At 38.8% G+C, this 17,628-nt stretch overlaps 6 protein-coding genes across 8 annotated transcripts; 3 read left to right on the forward strand and 3 right to left on the reverse strand.

Moving 5' to 3' along the window:
* Positions 1-130: 130 nt before the first annotated feature.
* On the reverse strand, positions 131-2,851 carry LOC100122934 (probable proline--tRNA ligase, mitochondrial). Of its 2 annotated transcripts, none has more exons than XM_003425490.5 (5): positions 2,049-2,851; positions 1,533-1,784; positions 1,010-1,453; positions 721-936; positions 131-640 (listed from the first exon to the last, which is right to left on the reverse strand). In XM_003425490.5, the coding sequence occupies exons 1-5, from the start codon at positions 2,145-2,147 to the stop codon at positions 359-361; spliced, it is 1,293 nt and encodes a 430-aa protein (XP_003425538.1). In that variant the 5' UTR covers positions 2,148-2,851; the 3' UTR covers positions 131-358. The 2 variants fall into 2 exon arrangements, with proteins under 2 accessions (XP_003425538.1, XP_016839278.1); XM_016983789.3 differs by having other exon boundaries at positions 1,533-1,801; positions 2,049-2,323.
* A 35-nt stretch (positions 2,852-2,886) lies between these two features.
* On the forward strand, positions 2,887-6,189 carry LOC100122946 (armadillo repeat-containing protein 8). The gene is made up of 8 exons (XM_001606503.6): positions 2,887-3,111; positions 3,252-3,325; positions 3,591-4,038; positions 4,127-4,621; positions 4,699-4,990; positions 5,071-5,594; positions 5,668-5,834; positions 5,920-6,189. The coding sequence occupies exons 1-8, from the start codon at positions 3,085-3,087 to the stop codon at positions 5,954-5,956; spliced, it is 2,064 nt and encodes a 687-aa protein (XP_001606553.2). The 5' UTR covers positions 2,887-3,084; the 3' UTR covers positions 5,957-6,189.
* A 157-nt stretch (positions 6,190-6,346) lies between these two features.
* Positions 6,347-10,842, forward strand: LOC100122956 (growth hormone secretagogue receptor type 1). 2 transcript variants are annotated; one of them, XM_001606516.5, is made up of 10 exons: positions 6,348-6,867; positions 6,942-7,090; positions 7,176-7,338; positions 7,418-7,526; positions 7,940-8,011; positions 8,086-9,505; positions 9,576-9,741; positions 9,832-9,958; positions 10,030-10,174; positions 10,265-10,842. In XM_001606516.5, exons 1-6 carry the CDS (start codon positions 6,834-6,836, stop codon positions 8,582-8,584), a joined length of 1,026 nt encoding a protein of 341 aa, XP_001606566.1. In that variant the 5' UTR covers positions 6,348-6,833; the 3' UTR covers positions 8,585-9,505; positions 9,576-9,741; positions 9,832-9,958; positions 10,030-10,174; positions 10,265-10,842. The 2 variants fall into 2 exon arrangements, with proteins under 2 accessions (XP_031777723.1, XP_001606566.1); XM_031921863.2 differs by lacking the exon at positions 7,940-8,011 and having other exon boundaries at positions 6,347-6,867.
* Positions 9,374-10,441, forward strand: LOC100122966 (farnesol dehydrogenase). Its single transcript, XM_001606527.6, has 5 exons — positions 9,374-9,505; positions 9,576-9,741; positions 9,832-9,958; positions 10,030-10,174; positions 10,265-10,441. Exons 1-5 carry the CDS (start codon positions 9,374-9,376, stop codon positions 10,439-10,441), a joined length of 747 nt encoding a protein of 248 aa, XP_001606577.2.
* A 1,622-nt stretch (positions 10,843-12,464) lies between the features above and the next one.
* Positions 12,465-14,934, reverse strand: LOC100680187 (putative ankyrin repeat protein RF_0381). Its single transcript, XM_003425491.5, has 2 exons — positions 14,716-14,934; positions 12,465-14,598 (listed from the first exon to the last, which is right to left on the reverse strand). Exon 2 carries the CDS (start codon positions 14,584-14,586, stop codon positions 13,048-13,050), a length of 1,539 nt encoding a protein of 512 aa, XP_003425539.1. The 5' UTR covers positions 14,587-14,598; positions 14,716-14,934; the 3' UTR covers positions 12,465-13,047.
* Positions 14,935-15,032: 98 nt separating this feature from the next.
* Positions 15,033-16,260, reverse strand: SP133 (serine protease 133). Its single transcript, NM_001172600.1, has 4 exons — positions 16,201-16,260; positions 15,748-16,091; positions 15,412-15,669; positions 15,033-15,331 (listed from the first exon to the last, which is right to left on the reverse strand). The coding sequence occupies exons 1-4, from the start codon at positions 16,244-16,246 to the stop codon at positions 15,185-15,187; spliced, it is 795 nt and encodes a 264-aa protein (NP_001166071.1). The 5' UTR covers positions 16,247-16,260; the 3' UTR covers positions 15,033-15,184.
* Positions 16,261-17,628: the final 1,368 nt, after the last annotated feature.

A 17,628-nucleotide genomic window follows, 5' to 3' on the forward strand; every position in this document is an offset into this window, starting at 1 on the left:
AAAAAAAAAAAAAAAATTCAGTACCATGACGCTTGTATACTTGCATAAATGCATGTATGTACATATATACATAACGATTTTCATACTCATGAACTCATGAAGGGTCATTTTAAAAGAACATTAAAAATTGTTTCTTTATTTTAGCAAACTTTTATTCCAAAAGTTATGTTACGTAAGTGTACAATCAATTTTAGCTCACAGTAAAAAACTTGAATTTATTCTACTTAAATTTTAACAAAATTCTTCACTGCAGAAAATTTTAATACGAAATACTAAGCATTACATTTCATTATAAATTAAGGTTTATTAAAAATTGCAAATATATATACAAAAAAAAAAAAATGAATCATACTTTTTATCACTTTTTTAACAAACCTTTTACATGCTCAACAACATTTTCTAATGCTAAGTTAACATGAGATGCTTTATATACATTATGAACTTCAACTAAAGGCTTGTCTGCTAGACAACTTTTGCCGATTATGATCACAACAGGATATCCCGTTTTTCGAGCGTCAATAAAGCGTTTTCCAATTGTCATATCAACTCTGTCGTCAAATATAACGTCCAAATTACAATTCTGTATGGTAGAATACACATCGTAAGCTAATTGTGCTTTTGCTTCTTCTTTACTACCTTTCTGCAAAGAAAATTTTTCGAAAGGTTTTAGAACTTCCCATAATAATGTAATGAATGAAAAATTGTTTGATTTTCATTTACCTTAGGAGGAATAACGCAAATACTGTGTGGGGCTAATTCTAGAGGCCATCTTATTTCTAAATTCGTCGACAAAATTTCAATAGCCGTCGCTAAAATGCGCGTCAACCCTAGACCATAGCAGCCCATTTCTAAAAATTGCTTTTTACAATTGCTGTCTACGAAAGTTGCTTTAAGCGGCTTTGAATATTTTGTGCCTAACAGAAACGTATGACCAACCTGAAACGAAAATTGCAATTGTAAATTTTTTACTCATATATCTGATTGAGAAAGAAAAAATAATCAGAATTACCTCAATTGAGTTTGTGGAAATCAACGGCTCCTCACACTTTGGACAACGAGTTTTCGGTTCGTCCACTTTGTCTACCTCGTATTTACAACTTTTACATGATAAAATAACATCTTCGCCAATATCCGACACGTAGTGGTATTCGTGCGATATCGAGCCACCGATTATTCCGGTATCTGCAATCACCTTCTTGTACGGAATACCGATTCGTTCGAAAATCTTCTTATACGCATCGCTGACCTCCTCGTATGTGCATTTCGCGCTGTCGGCATCTAAATCAAAGGTATACAAATCTTTCATGATGAATTCTCTGCTGCGTAACAAACCTAAACGGGGTTTAATTTCGTCTCGCCACTTGCTCGATGTCTGGTACAGTCTTAGCGGCAACTGTTTCCGCTGTAAGGGTCCGACCTGAGATATCATGTTCGAGATAGACTCTTCGTAAGTCTAAAAAGAATCGAAATTTTAATACAAGCATTAAATGTGGGTATTCAAAAAACGAAGTCCGTTAAAATGTTGAACCAACCGGACTGAGTAAAAATTCTTTGCCGTGTCTGTCGTTCAGCATAAACAATTCGGACTGTGCTTGTTTCAGCCTCGCCGTTTGTTGCCAGAGATTGGTTTGCGTTAGAACTGGTAAAAGAATCTTTTGCGCGCCGATAGCTGTCATTTCTTGGTCTATCAGATTTATCAGTTTCTGTAGGGATCGCAAACCTAAGGGTAGAAAGGCGTACATCCCCGTGGCGACGTTGCTGATAATGCCTGCATTGATCATTAACTGAAAATTTAACAAAACTTGATATTATTAGTTATAACAGTTTTTCGGTATTCAAATGTTGAGTTATAAAAAATTATTCATAATTTAATAAAATTCGAACTGTTCGATTGATAAGCTGATAGGAGTTTGTCGCTAAAATATCGCGTGTAATGCAGAAGTGCAAAACGACTTTGCATTTACAGCTCTGTTGCAAATTTAACAAAATAGACAAGCTCCGATATGCAGTTCTGAATTTTAATTTTCAAACGTGTATAATTTGCTTACCTGATAGCTTTTTGATGTTAAATCTATCTTTGGTAAACTAGATTTAGGAATAACAATCGACGGTTGAAAAAGTTTAGATACTCTGTTAACCCACGTCATTTTTACACTTTTTTCGATAAATTAAAGCGTTTATTTCCTAACAAATCAAAAATTATGAATTATCATTCAGTATTATAGGTGATATAATACATAATTCGGTGTTGGCCTTTTTGAGGTTATATTTCTCTCCATCTAACACATCTAACAGGCATTGCAACCGCATTTGCAACGACACTGAGAGGTTATGCTGATACCGGGCTGGTATTACAAAATAGTTCGCCCAATGCACAAGATACCCGCGCCGGGTCATTTTTTATTCAAAAAATGAATTTATCACCCGAATTAACAACATTAGAAAATAAACAAACATATTCTACCTCTTCGTCGAAACTATAAAGCTCATATGCTTCATCTGTTTTTGAATATGCAAAAACAAATAACAACACAGTGTAATTGTTTAACTAAACGAGTATAGCGCGATCACGATTGGTCCAACTTCTTTCAACCCTGACACCGAATTGGTCGATATCTATGGGTATGCCTATCCATTCTTATGAATTGTGCTAATTCAACGTAGGGTAATATCACCTTCAATTTTGGTATATTTTATTTAAAATTGTTGATGAAAAGTATAGAATACTCTTGGCGTATTCTGCAAGATCATCTCTCGCCTAAACGCATAATACTTTCGGAAATACTAATCATCGTGAGCGTCGAGAAAGGCTTGTATGTTATAGGGCCGTCCGACGACCGACCGGCCGTGAATTGCTTATACACTACACATGAGAAGCAGTGGTTCTAGTTGGTACTACTCTAGTTGAGCGCAAAACTTGCAGACAGACACCAGATATGTAAACGTTCGGGTACAACAGTATACCCAAATAGCTGAGAAAAACGCATCCATGTGAAGCATGCGTCTAGGCATACGTCTTTGTACATAACAACAGCTAAGCTGGTTAATAATTTAGTCCAAGTTTTTAAGATTAACTAATAAGTTATGGTATCTGTGATGCAACCTTTTATGGTAAGGTTATGATACGTTCGTTTTGCGATATGTTTTTAACTTAGTTTTTGAAATGTTGAATTAACTAGCTCTCGACTTTTAAAATTTTGGTATTGTCAACTGTTTTAATAATCACTGAACTGTGTACTTTCTTCATGCAGGATATAGAAAGTTCAAGAAGTTACATTGATGAACTTTACTCTACCGATCAGCAAAAATGTCTTGATGCTATCATGTAAGTATATGATAGTACAAAAGCTACAGCAGTCATTGCATCTCTCGCTAGATATTTCTTTTTTCTCATTCGTTAGATGTACTTCATTGAGAGGTGTAGCAAACTCATATACTTTGATTTCTTGTACGATTTAATAACAGCTGTGGTATATAAGATGATGGCGTTGATTTTTCAAACGTTTTAGAAATTTTATAACAAATTTTATGCAATGGAATATCATTTTATTTGGTAAAACTGGTCATAATTGCAACTAACCTTGTTTCAGATGCTTGAAGAATTCAGTAATTGGCAGCAATCGCCAAAAAGGATCAGTGATAGCGCAAGGTGTGGTTCCCAGGCTCTTACAACTTTTGTGTAATACCGATGAAGTGTGCAATGATAGAATACGTTTAGAGTCAGCAGTCACCTTGGGATCATTAGCCAAAGGAACAGATCAACATGTTTTAGCTTTAATTGATTTAGGAGTTGTTAATTCATTACTTCAAGTTTTGTCTACCTCTGCAGCAGAATCTTCAAAAATCGATAATTATAAATTATGCAATTCACTCGTAGAAGCTTGTTTAAGATGTTTGAGAACAATTTTTCAACTTCCATCGGCCCCTGTTTCATTAGTATTTCAAGAGCCCGAACTCGTATCCCGTCTTCTACAGTTGTCAAATATTTCCATCAATTGTCAAGTTTACGTTGCAATGATATTAACTACGGCTTGTAAGGTATTGTTAACAGCTAAAAGATGTGTTTTAAAGTTTTTGTTTGCTCTTGAAATATTTTCTTTTTTTCTAATCATCATTTTTACTACAGACGAACGACGAGCAAAACATTCTGTTAAAAGCGGGCACGATCAACACCCTTGCAGCACAATTGAATTGTCCACTAGCCGACGTTCAGCTACCAGCGTTAGCATGTCTCGCAAACATGTGCTATCAGAATCCAGCGGTCGCGTCTACGATCGCAGCCACCATGACTTCAGATGATCCGGATGGAAAATCCGTACCGACGATTTTAGGTCAACTAATGGGTAGGGATAAGAATACTCTGATTCAGCTCGAAGCAGCTCGATGTATATCGTATATGCACCGAGCCCAGGCGCTGACGGCGACCGATTCCAGAGTCGTTTACAGGGCTCTTCCATGTCTCATACGACTTTGTCACAAAGACAGACCTGCCAGAGAAAGGGTTGCTGCCGCCGAAACTTTGGCCTATTTAACAGAAGTCGACACCGATTTGCAAAGGCTTGCCTCCATCAGTAACCATCTGATACCGACGTTAGCTGAGTTCTTGAAGCCGAATCCCCAGGTAGGCTTTGTAATTTTAACTGCAATAGGATATTTGTTAAATTTTACGATTTTCTTAATGTGACTTTCGTACCGCAGTTGCAAGATGCAGCGTTGTCTCAAGACATGCGTCAAGCAGCTTTTAGAGCGTTTGCATCCTTGGGCGCTAATGATGAGGATATTCGAAAAAGAATAATAGAAACTGAAAATTTAATGGAGCAAGTGGTTTCCGGTCTTCAAGATCCCGGAGGTGCCAAAGTCCGTCTAGCAGCCGTCCGGTGTCTTCATTCGTTGTCGAGAAGTGTTCAACAGCTTCGAACCACGTTCCAGGATCACGCCGTTTGGAGACCATTGATGCAGCTGCTCCACGGCGCGGATAAAGGATCTGATGGTACGTTTATTTCTTAGACTTTCATTCGTAAGCGAAATATCGTAGATTATCGTTCAATACGACTTTTTATGAATTTTCAGGAAAAAGTGATGAGGAAGACGATCTATTAACCGTTGCATCGGGCACTTTATGTAACTTACTTTTAGAGTTCAGTCCTAGCAAGGAACCAATTCTAGAGTCCGGAGGAGTCGAACTTCTCTGCTCTTTAACTAAAAGGTCAGACCCGGCGCTGAGACTGAATGGAATCTGGGCTCTGATGAATGTAGCTTTTCAAGCAGAGCAAAGAGTAAAATCGCAGATATTAACGTGTTTAGGAACTGATCAAATTTTTCGTCTACTCGCTGATCCGGAATTGGCTGTCTTGATGAAAACGTTAGGCTTATTAAGAAATCTCCTATCAACCAAAACTCACATAGATCGAATCATGGCTGATCATGCGGCGCATGTAATGCAAGCTGTCATTTTGGTTCTCGAAGATCCAGTTCATCCTGCCGATGTAAAAGAGCAAGCGCTTTGTATTCTGGCCAACGTCGCAGACGGAGACCGAGCGAGAGACCATATAATGGCAAACGAAGATGTTTTGAAGAAACTTATGGATTACATGGTAAATATTTTTAACTATATTTAAAGTAAGAGTTAGTATGTCAATGACTTATAATTTTTATGATTCGTTTTAGATGCATAGCAATGTCAAACTACAAGTAGCAGCAATATTTTGCGTTTGCAATCTCGTTTGGAGAGAGGAGGCTGGAGCGGCACAGCGTCAGGCTCGTTTGAAAGAATTGGGTCTATATAGGATTTTACTGCAATTGCGACACACGAAGGACACACAGCTATTTGATAAGTACGTTGACAGTTTGATAATTGTGTTAAAAGATTCGAATTGTAGATCGATCATTAACGGTTTACCTTATTGTTCTCTGTTTTAGGGTGAAAACGGCTTTAGCACAGTTTTTCGATGCTTGAAGATTCAACGAAGTGAGGGGCTCAACCGTGTTTACAGAATATTTAATCATTACTAGAACGTGTATTAAATTATTAAATAGTATAAATAAGGCCCATATTATAAGACCGATGCGTGTTATTATATACGATATAAGTTCGAAGTCAGTGGATCTTATCATGAAATTGTTGCTAGTAAGTTTGTAAATTTTATTGTAAAATAAAAGAAAATCTAAAACCACTTATCGCATAAACTATATAAATGCAAAGAGTTTTCATTATCGACTGCTCCGAATGTCTGTATCACCCAAGTTCATTGAGGCTTTCGATAAGCAAATTGCCGTTTTCAAAGTTACAAACATACGCGGCGAAAAGCTTTTTGTACGTCTCTCGCAGTATGTGACCCATATTCCGAAGCGCTCCGCGACAACTTGTAAGCAAATCCACATAGCGTCGTTTGCGTCGCTTCGTTAATTAATCTTTCGCGCATCTGCTCATCCGGCGAGTTTCTCGAGATGCGGGAAAATCCAAAATTAGAGGAAGAAAAAAACAAGGCTGCAGGGATTCCAGAAAGGATCCGTGTCCTGATCGAGATCCCCTGCTGATTCGCGCATGCTCGATATAGCGAAAGAATAGTCGCAACGAACCGAGTCGTAATCAGCCCCTTACATACGCTACACGCTATTGTCTTTCTTCGGGAAAACAGTTCGTCTCTTGGTTTTTCGCGTGTTTCCGTGAAAGTTTGCATTTAAATGAGCGCCGAATCGAGGACTCCGAAAGTGACGTGTACACTCCTGCGAGGATATCCCGGCGCTGAAGTGGTTTTATTTTTGGAACAGTGATTCGCGCGGATAATTAGATCAGGATCTTCTCTGCGCCAGATGTGACGATCGATTTGAGAATGACTATTTTCAATGATACAACGTATTACGAAGGTGATGTTGCGCTTGTTCTCTCTGTTAAATAAATATCGAGACACCTATATAACATTGTGTCTATAACTTTACAGGCGACGAGGTAACGATTTTCGCTTCGACATTAGTCACCAATACTCCCAAGCCTGTCAACGATTTTTACCAACTGCCAATTTACATGCAAGTGCTGTCCGTGCTGATTTGCGTGATCGTCATGGTCATCGGAATAATCGGCAACTTGATGGTGAGTATAGATATTCGTCGAAGCTGAACGAAGATACGTTAAAACAAAAAAAACAAAAAAACAACAAAAAAACGATTCAACTCAGGTGCTGATAGTCATACTAGGCGCGAAGGATATGCGAAACAGCACGAACATATTCCTCGTGAATCTGAGCATAGCCGATCTCTGTCTGCTGCTGGTGTGCACACCAGCTATTCTCGTCGAAGTCAATGCCGGGCCCGAGGTCTGGGTGTTGGGTGAACACATGTGTAAGCGCACACAGTACATGCATAATGCAATAAGATGCAATATTAAAGTAGGTAACTATAAAGATCTTGTCATTTCTAGGCAAAGCCATTCCGTTCATCGAGTCGACGATAGCCCACGCATCCGTACTGACCATACTGGCGATAAGCTTCGAACGCTACTACGCCATATGCAAGCCCCTTCAAGCCAAGTAAGCCGAAATTGCAGTTTACGATTCTCTATACTTGTTTCATCTATCTCATCGTTACCCATACATAGATTTTTCAATTTCAAAGTTTGCTTATTTCTACGCGCGATTGTTATGCCTACCATTTATAATCCCAATTTAAAAAAAAAAAAAAAAAGAAAAACGTACGAAGAAATAGTATATACACGGCGATACGGTGCGCGAATAAGTAGGTGATTCTCAACTCGTTTAAAAGTTGTATAGCTCGAGCGTAGCGAGGGTGACAATCACACGCGCGAGTTGATAATCAGTGTCGCGTATACTATTCTTTTTTTTTTTTTGGCGCAAACTGGCGTACTCGGCTTTTACACGAGAAATTTATTTTTCGTTAAAAATTTTAAAAGTACAATAACAATGATCGTACATCCGCGTAATAGCTATGTATGCACGAAATCCCGTGCGACCATGATCTGCATCCTGGACTGGATCATCGCCGGTTTCTGCACCAGGTACCTATAGACACATATCCACGCATCCGCAATAAAGCTACACATCGTATACTTTATCACTGTATCACCAACAGCCCTTTCCTCCTGATGGTGACTTACAAGCTGGAGGTCGACGCCAGAGGTACGCTGGTGCCGATATGCGCCACAGAAGCCCTGGCGCAGTGGAGCATCGTCTACATAGCCACGACGATCGGCGCCTTCTTCGTCGTCCCGGTGATCGTCCTGGCGATGCTGTACTCGGTGATAGTCTATCGGCTCGTCAAGCGATCGGCCATCAAGCACGAGATGAATCGTCACGCTTTGCATAACCGGAATCAGGTCATCAGGATGCTCTGCACCGTAATCTCGGCCTTCTTCATCTGTCTACTGCCCTTTCGAGCGATGATGATCTGGGTGATCGTCAGTCCTCTGGAGGAGTTGGCCAATTTCGGGGCCGAGGGTTACTACTGCCTGCTCTACTTCTCCAGGATCATGTTCTATCTGAACTCGGCGCTGAATCCGATTTTTTACGCGCTCATGTCGACCAAGTTTAAGAATGGATTTTTGAAGATCCTCAAGGCCGCGTTCTCGTAAACTTGAATAAATACGCGTGAATGTGCTTGATTGAACATTTTTTTTTTTTTTTTTTTTGGCTTGTTTTTGTTTATTTATATTCAACCTATCTCGTTTTGTACTTGATTGTAGGTAAATACGATCTACTGTGCAACGCTCAATGATGAATGTAGTTAATTGGTCGACTTATTTCCAATTGCGCAACATTGATTATCCACTTTAAACTATTTCAATCGAGGTTCAAGTACAGCAAATTGCTGCTTGCAAGCTCCGATTTCACTGCTTCGGCAGCAGCAGATCTATATATAGGTATAGTGGTTAAAATTGTACGACTGCAATTTTATCAATCAAATTCTGTAATACTTATATATTTATATATCGATTAATTTAATCGAATAAAGATGATTACGTGATTTTACATAGATTTTAAAAGTTTCTCTTAATACCTTTACAAGAGTTAGATACACGCGCGATAACGATATGCCATTATGTCATCTCATCGCGTGCCGATGAAGGAAAACGGCTATTCGATATGACTATAATAATACCTGCGCAAAGTTGAAAACAAAGAATCTCGCCTCGAAGATAACACATAGGGAAGGTTTTTCTGCTTATTGTACACACACGCGTAGAGTGACGCAGTCAGTTAGAGCCTGGAATTCATACACGCGTTACACAGCAGATTTGTCGTTCGTACTAATATATGTTGACAATGATTACAAAACGCAGCTATATAACCGCCACTTAATCGGATCCGGTATTCAGTTGGTTCTGTGAATCATAACTCTGCAGTAGTCGGAACATTCGAAGATGGATCGTTGGAGGGGAAAAGTCGCTGTTATCACTGGTGCATCTGCCGGAATCGGCTTGTCGATCAGCGAGGCTCTCGTTCGCCAAGGGATGATCGTCGTGGGCCTTGCCAGAAGAAGGGACAAAATGGAGGTGATGATTTTTCTCAAGAAAATCTTGCTGTTTCAGCTGCACCAATATTTTATTGAAATTCTTTCATCAGAACGAAATGAAGAACGTCACGGGCCCAGGCAAGTTTCACCCGTACGCCTGCGACGTTTCGAAAAAGAACGACGTTGCCAAAGCGTTCGAGCACATAAAAAACACACTCGGAACGGTGCACGTACTCGTCAACAACGCCGGGATCCTTAAGATGCAATCCATCGAAGGTGAATAATAAATTAGAATCGTTTTATCGACGATATTTAAAAAAAGCTCGTATGTTCATCGAGCCTTATGCGACGACCTCTTTGTTTTAGATACTCCTATTGAAGAGCTCGAGGATATCATAAACATCAATCTCATGGGAACCTTGTACTGCGCTAAAGAAGCTATCAAATTGATGAAAGCTGCCGGCCACGAAGCTTACATCATAAACATCAACAGGTAAATGATTTATTGTCTTATCGGTTCGACAATAAGCTATTATTCGACTTAGATTGTCGTTTCATTAAAAGCGTCGCCGGAATGAAGACTCTGGATCCCGATCTTGTCCCCGGCGTAAAGATGTACACGAACGTTTACTCTCCGTCAAAATTCGCTATGACGGCTTTGTCCGACATTCTCACCAAAGAACTAAGGGATGGCAAAATTCGCGTGACGGTGAGAGACACATTAATGTCATTCTATATATAATGAAGAAGTGCGCGCATTTAGATAACGATTTATTACCAGAGTGTGTGAACTTTTCAGAACCTCAGTCCAGGATACGTAAAAACCAACATAGTAGGCGATTTTACTAGTAACCTTGCCGATATGCCGATATTGATGTCGAAAGACATAGCTGACATCATCGTTTATCTCATCGGTTTGCCGATGCAAGTGCAAATAACTCAACTTACTGTACAGCCATTAAACGAACGCTTCTGATCTTCTTTGTCATGTTATTTGTCGTGTATTTTATTTATTTCTTGTATTAGTAAAGACAATTTTTTTTCTTTTCGAATTATAGCTTGTCAGAGTAATTGTGTTATGCGTACATACAATAAGATATTAGCCGCAAATACAAGTTTGAGTATGCAAATGTGCTTTACCAATTGGTCTAATAGATGATAATATGCTATAATTCTGAGTTCGGACAACGATTTTGGATCATCTCGATCGACGACACGAAACCGATTTACAAATCTTAAGGTATAAGTTATATTCTCTGTAATATATGTACGTGTTCTGCAGAATGATGATTTTGGCTTGAAAATATTATAACGAGACGGGAATTTGCTTCGTCTCGTCGTGTAAATGAGGATAAAAATAAAATATCGTGTCATTCAGTGATGAGCGTAATTCGTTTTGATCAATGAGTCGACGTATCTCTGACACATGTTAAGGCGTCGGCAAATCAGTTTGATTACCTAACTTGAAACCATTAATTAATAGGCGTCTGATTGATCATCGTGTGCACGCTATATGTTTACTGTTTTTTGTCATAGCATGAATAGTAGTAAAAAATGTTCATAAAATGTTTCAAGTGCTGGAACGAAGTTGCAATAAAAATTCATTTATAAATTGAATTAAGAATTCAGTATATACATTTATTACAATAGCTATAAATATTACTAAGAATCGAAAAGTCGAATACCTAGAGCTATATAATTGCTCGAAACAAACAATCCAATCCGTAAGATATGTATGCAACGACAACAATGTTTTTTACGTTTCTATATTGCGCGCTAGCCTGGATCGACTCATCAGTATTGAAGAGTTTAATATTGATTGTTCTCCCATACGAACTGCATGTTATATTAGATACTACAGAAAACTGAATTGAGTCGGTTGTGGGAAGCATAAGCGTTAGCGTGAAATTTAAGTGTAACGCGAAAGATGGACCATTGGAGAGGAAGAGTTGCGGTGGTTACGGGGGCGTCAGCCGGAATTGTCTTAGCCACAGCTAAAGTACTCGTCGGCCAAGGAATGATCGTCGTGGGTCTTGCCAGGAGGAAAGGGGCAATGGAGGTGACGATTTTTTCCAAACGTGCGCCTGATGCAGAGCTATAATGAAACTGAAAATTCACGAGGAGTTGTCCACCTAAGACGTATACTCATTAAAATTGATTTTTAAAACGAAATGAAGAACGTCACGGGACCAGGCAAGTTTCACCCGTACTTCGACGTTGTCAAAGCGTTCGAGCACATTGAAGAAACGTTCGGAACGGTGCACCTACTTTTGTCAAAAATGCGGGTGTCTTTAAAATGAAATCTATCGAAGGTACTGTAAGCATAATCATGCTCTTCGTAAAAAAGTTCTATTTATTAAATGGCGCCTTTTTAGAGGCCGCTATCGAAGAGCTCGAGGATACCATAAACATCAATCTCATGGGAACATTGTACTGCTCGGAGTAAAGTTATAAACGAACGTTTACTCTCCATCGAAATTTGGCGTAACGGCTTTGTCCGATGTTCTCGCGAAAGAATTACGAGCTGGCAAAATTCGCGTGACGGTGAAATATGAAAATTATTTTATGAAAAAATAAATCTAGTTATAAAAATTTGAATGACAAAACAACACTTGCGATTCTCTGCGTTTGCAGAATGTCTGTCCGGGATACGTGAAAACCGACGTAATGAGCGAGTTTGCAGAGAAAAATCTTACCGCAGCTCCGGCCTTGAAGCCGCAAGACATAGCTGACAACATCGTCTACCTCATCGGCTTACCGATGCATGTGCTGATAAGTCAACTGACGGTGCAAGCACTGAACGAACGCTTCTGAGGTACCTTCTCTTCCAGGACTGTGTATTTTATATTTTTTGCTGGCAAAAACTTGCTTAACTTTTTTCTTTCGTGAATATCATGTTCGGAAAAGTATTATGCGCGCATCGTATAGAACTATGCACTGTCTACTGCAGTTTCTATGCATGAAGCATGGATAAGAAGTTGTAAACTCGAGATGAATAATTTGCTGTTGAAAAGTGTTATTTATTAAACGTTACTATTACAATACAATTCGCCTTATTATAGTTTTTTTTACATACAATATAGTAGAAATTTCGAAACATGTCGTGCAACGTATTTAATTGAATGAATCCGGCATTGCGCAAAAGCTTAAATGAAAAATTTGTCGTAAAATCATTAACAATCTTTCATGTAACTTTTCAATAGTTCATCAATAATGACAGTTCATTCAATAATGTAAAAAGAAAATTAACAGCAAGTGAACAAATAATTTTCACTAATTTAAGTTTGTACTTTGGCACTATATACATGTAAAATGTAATCCTTATATTTATTCGTATCCTGACAGTTATTTTGAGTTTGTCAAACAATGAAACTTATTGAGACGTGATTTCAAAATTTATCTAGGTAATTTTAAAATTTTTAAACGAATCAGTGCTTTTTACTCCAAAACACAACGATAAAGTTCATACATATTAAAGACACATTGAATATTTATCGCGTTTAATCGCGCGCAACGCCAGTCTTATGCACAACGAAAGAAATTAATATTCTAATTTCAACTTGAAAAAAAATCTAAAGCATGCTATGCGTTTAGCACAATAAACGTTAGTTCTTCGTTATTCAAATTACTTAGGATTTCTCTTACAACCACTATTGATAGTTGCCGCCATTTCAAAATATCAAATACTATACTTTCAACATTTTCAATAAGGCCTCTTCTGATATTGCTCACTTGAAATCGGCGCTCTAACATAGGACCATAAATTTCCAGATCCTTTAGGAATTTATTGTCTGATTGGAAAGCTTCAATCACTTCTTTTCTTCTTGTGTATAAAGCAATCTGATTGTAGTTCTTTTTCAAAAAGTCAAAGTAGGTAAGTTCTACCAACTTTTGACTCTTCATGAGGTTTATTTCATCTTCACACTGTTCGATAAAGGAACATATCGATAGGTAATATGGTGCCATTTCTGTATCTTTGGTCATCATTGTCAAGAGTGACTTAACTGTTTTCAAATTTTTTAAAGTAATGTACGAGTTGGATGTAATCAATTTGGATACATGCTTGATGAGCAAAACGGCTCCAATTTTCAAATCCAATAGAGTAAAGTCACAGTTGAATTCTAAATCAAAGTGTTTTTCATTATTAATAACCTCATTGCTGTTATCACTTTTAGAGTATTCACTTATTCTGTCATGAATGTAATTGAGTGGTGTTTTACCATCTTCATCTGTGACGTTGACATCCAAATGCATATCTAACAAAGCTTGAATTACTCCAACATTACCCACTTTAGCTGCATAATGTAGTCCTGTTCTGCCATATTTATCTAATATTGGATTATCTCCATCGTAACAATTCAGCAAAACATCTTTGGTTATTGCTACTATATCTGCCTCTTCATTGTCATTAAAACTTCCTCCCAGGCTCATGACACTAACATTTATCAATTCTATGTCACATTGAGATAGCAAGATTTTAAATAGTAATTGATTGTGGTTACCTAGCATATCAACTTTCTGTCCTGGCAAGAAATGGTCTATTATTTTTGTTATTATTCCTAGTATCTCAGTTTGCTTTTCTGTGAATGGCTGAGTCATCAATAGGAATGAACGGTACCACACCTTGATAGACTCCATAAAGTTGGTCTTGTAATTAATAATGGAAATAGCAAAGTCTTCTAATCCCAATAACACAACGGCCCACAGTAGAGTTGTACTAAAATTATCAGTTTCTTTAACCGTAAACCCATGTTTAATCATGGATCTGACAATCTTCTCATCGTCAGAAGAAGAGCCCATCAAACTCGTGTAAAACTTGTCTCTAACAATATCGATATCAAAATCTGGATTGTACTTGAGTAACAGATCAACCATATCTGAAGATTCGATTTCAATTGCAGAAGATAGAGGAGTATTACCTTCGGCATCTTTTATGTTGACACTGGCACCAGCTTCTAGAAGAACAAAAGCAACCTCTTTGTCTCTCATCCTTACAGCAACATGCAACATTGTCTCTCCGCCATCCGTTTTTTGATTAATGTCCACACCCTTGAGTGAGAACAACAATGGTATTGCCCTAGGATCCATTCTTCTACGCTCAGGTTCTTGATCTTCCTCCATGTTAATTTTATCCTAACAATTTGAAAAAACACGTGTATTATACTGTGTGTATGTACATAGATATATTCAATTAAGAAGTTAACGAAATAACCCAACTCCTAAAACATTTATACGTTGACTTATACTTACACAGTAAATAAATAATACAACTTTTAATTCGAAGTAAGTATAGGTTATGTCTATAGACGTTTCTCATTAGAAGTATTTATAAATACAGACGGTATATAAGTAAGTATACGAAGCGCGAATATATAGTTCGTTCTACTTATATGTATTGTTATGTGGTTATATGTGCATCATGATGTGCATAGCGTTTGATTCACATCAGAAAGAACCAATCGCAGGATCCAAGTGTGACGATTTGTGATCCGCCATCATTAAGACGCGCCAAATTCAAATACGATGAATATAACCATGAAAACGCGTAATAATAAATAATTCAATTCTTTTATAATTTGCCAGAAATCAAGATTTTATTCATATATTAATATAATATAATAATCTGCAACAACGTAAACACTATGAAATGAATTCATATTGATATACAATCTTCGCAATAATATATCATAATATCAGTCTAGCTGAGATATACACAACGTTAAGGCGAAGCGATGGCCTTCTTGATAAAGTTGACGTAAGAATAAACATTCGTATACACGTCGGGATGTCCCTTGCCGCATTCGACGACGTACGAAGCCACACCGACGAGCTCACCATTGACTGCCAGAGGACCGCCGCTGTCACCCTGAAAGTTGCCCAAAGAATATTCAAAAAATGTTCTAAAACGTGTATCAAAGAGCATTGCTGTATTTCAATGTAACTTACGGTGCAGACGCCGACACCGTGTCTTTGGATGGCGCAGACCTGGCTGTTTCTCAGGTTGAAGGGTAGTTGGCGCTGGCACTGGGTACTGGTCATCAGTCTCATCGGAGCCTTTTGCAGATTGATCGGAGTGTCCTGGGAACCTGATCTCGTGCTACCCCAGCCGGTAACCACAGCGCTGGATGCCTGTCGGTAATGTACGTCCTGGGTCGGTAAGTTTATCGCCTTCTGGTACTGGTTGAAGTCGATCGGCTCGCGCAGCTGAAAAAATCGATAATCGCTGTCTCATTTTCTTCCGGCTTACAATCGGGATCTCGCACATCAAGATTTAAAACCTACCGTGACAATAGCAATGTCGTTGAGGTACGTAGTGCTGGCACCAGTGTATCCCGGATGCACGAGGACACTCTTGACGGTGTGAGCCTTTCCGGTACCTCCGGTAGAGTCGGATCGGCTGGTACCGGTGTAGATCTTGATGTACCTGAGCATATCAGGCGTGCGTTTGTTGTCGACGCAGTGAGCCGCGGTGACGATGTGGTAACGGCTGACGATCGAACCGCCGCAGAAGTGCATCGGTTTCGGTACACCGTAGGTCCATCGCATCGAGATCTGGTAAGGGTAGTCCTGGATGTTGACCGTCTCGCCACCGATTATCCGCGTCTGGGGCTTTGCTCCGCTCAGACCTGCGATGGTTTTGAATGTTTTTTTTTTTTTTTTTTTTTTTTTTTAAATTAAGTGTAAGCGAAAATAGAGAACAAAAGAAATGTAATTGCTATGTCTCAATTAACTTACCGGCCAGAACGCCGAAGCACAGACAGACTGCGATTGCCAAACTCATCCTGATGATGTCCGTAGCTGCGGATTAGTGTACGGATTCAGCTTCACTGCGAGACTTTATATGCGCGTTTTTGTTGTTGTATTAAACAAGGCGCGACATTGAACTATTTTATTGGAAAATGATTAATTGTAAGAGATAGCGGGCGGAGTAGGTGTGCGCTAGTTCTAGTAACCCACTGTTTTCAATACTGGATATGCTCATTCATTTTTATCCAGTGTACCAAATAAGCCGCGGAGAACAACTGCCGATTAATCTCTCAACATTGAATTCCTTACGTTCGAGAGTCGTATATACCCTCATTACCTGTAATAGCTCATTAGTTCGCGTGTGTACGACGATCTGACGATTAACAATGTTATTACAAGGTATGAAAAAAAAAATTAGACTCGTCAATTTATTAGGTGCGTGAAAAGGTATTCGGTTGGTTAAGTACCTTATGAGCGCATGACGCACGGGAATCGCCGGTTTATAAAATGCGATTTTACGCACGAGTAAACACGGCGAGATATAGGCTTATCTGCCGGAAAAACGTGCTTTTGTTTTCTCCATTCGAATTTCTTTCGTGATAAACCTAATACGCATTTTTCTATGCGCGAATTAGACTTACGGCTCGTTAGATAGTGATACGCGCGTGTTATAGCTCGAATTTGAGAGCCGATTCACGTTTCGTTTTGTTCCGGTCGATAAGACGACTATCGCGTTGTTCTAAGCGGAAAAATAAGGTTTTCGCACGTGATGTATCAAAAATATGCAAATTTTCGAATAGCGTTAAAATATTCAAATTTGCAAATTTATAATAATAAATAAAAACACAAGCTATAATAATGCGTATAAAGTTCGCGTTTATCGTGTCGTATGTGCGGGTAACTGGGATGAGGTCGCGTCTGATGCAAGTCTGCGCGAATTAACGGTAGGTATTGCGTAACATCTAATCATAAATTTTTTTTCTCAAAATGTGTGTCATTGTCCAAGATGTTGACCTATACTTTCCTTCGCTGATGCGCGAATAGCAATTATCATACACACTTCTGGGTTAAACATCATTAAACGTACTTCCTACTTACATGTGCATAAATACGCATAGATTCGTTCCCGCTAAATTAAATCTCATAAAAAAAAGTAGCATCTGAATTGGTTGAGGTCGCAGAAGTGATACGCAGTTCCGTATTCGAGGCGACGGGAGTAGTTCAGTGCCACGACGGTCGGCCAACACACGGCGAGCGAAATGAAAAACTCCACGATATAGCATGTATATCTTGACTCTTCTGAAGAAGGGCCTCTCGAAAGGATCGTCGAGGTCAAGTGTAACTCGTCAATGGTCGACCCAGTTTATATATTATTCCGCCCCGCGCAGGTGAGACATATACCAGGTGTGAATGGAA

This window comes from Nasonia vitripennis, chromosome 1, assembly GCF_009193385.2.
Source record: "Nasonia vitripennis strain AsymCx chromosome 1, Nvit_psr_1.1, whole genome shotgun sequence".
Taxonomy (NCBI): domain Eukaryota; kingdom Metazoa; phylum Arthropoda; class Insecta; order Hymenoptera; family Pteromalidae; genus Nasonia; species Nasonia vitripennis.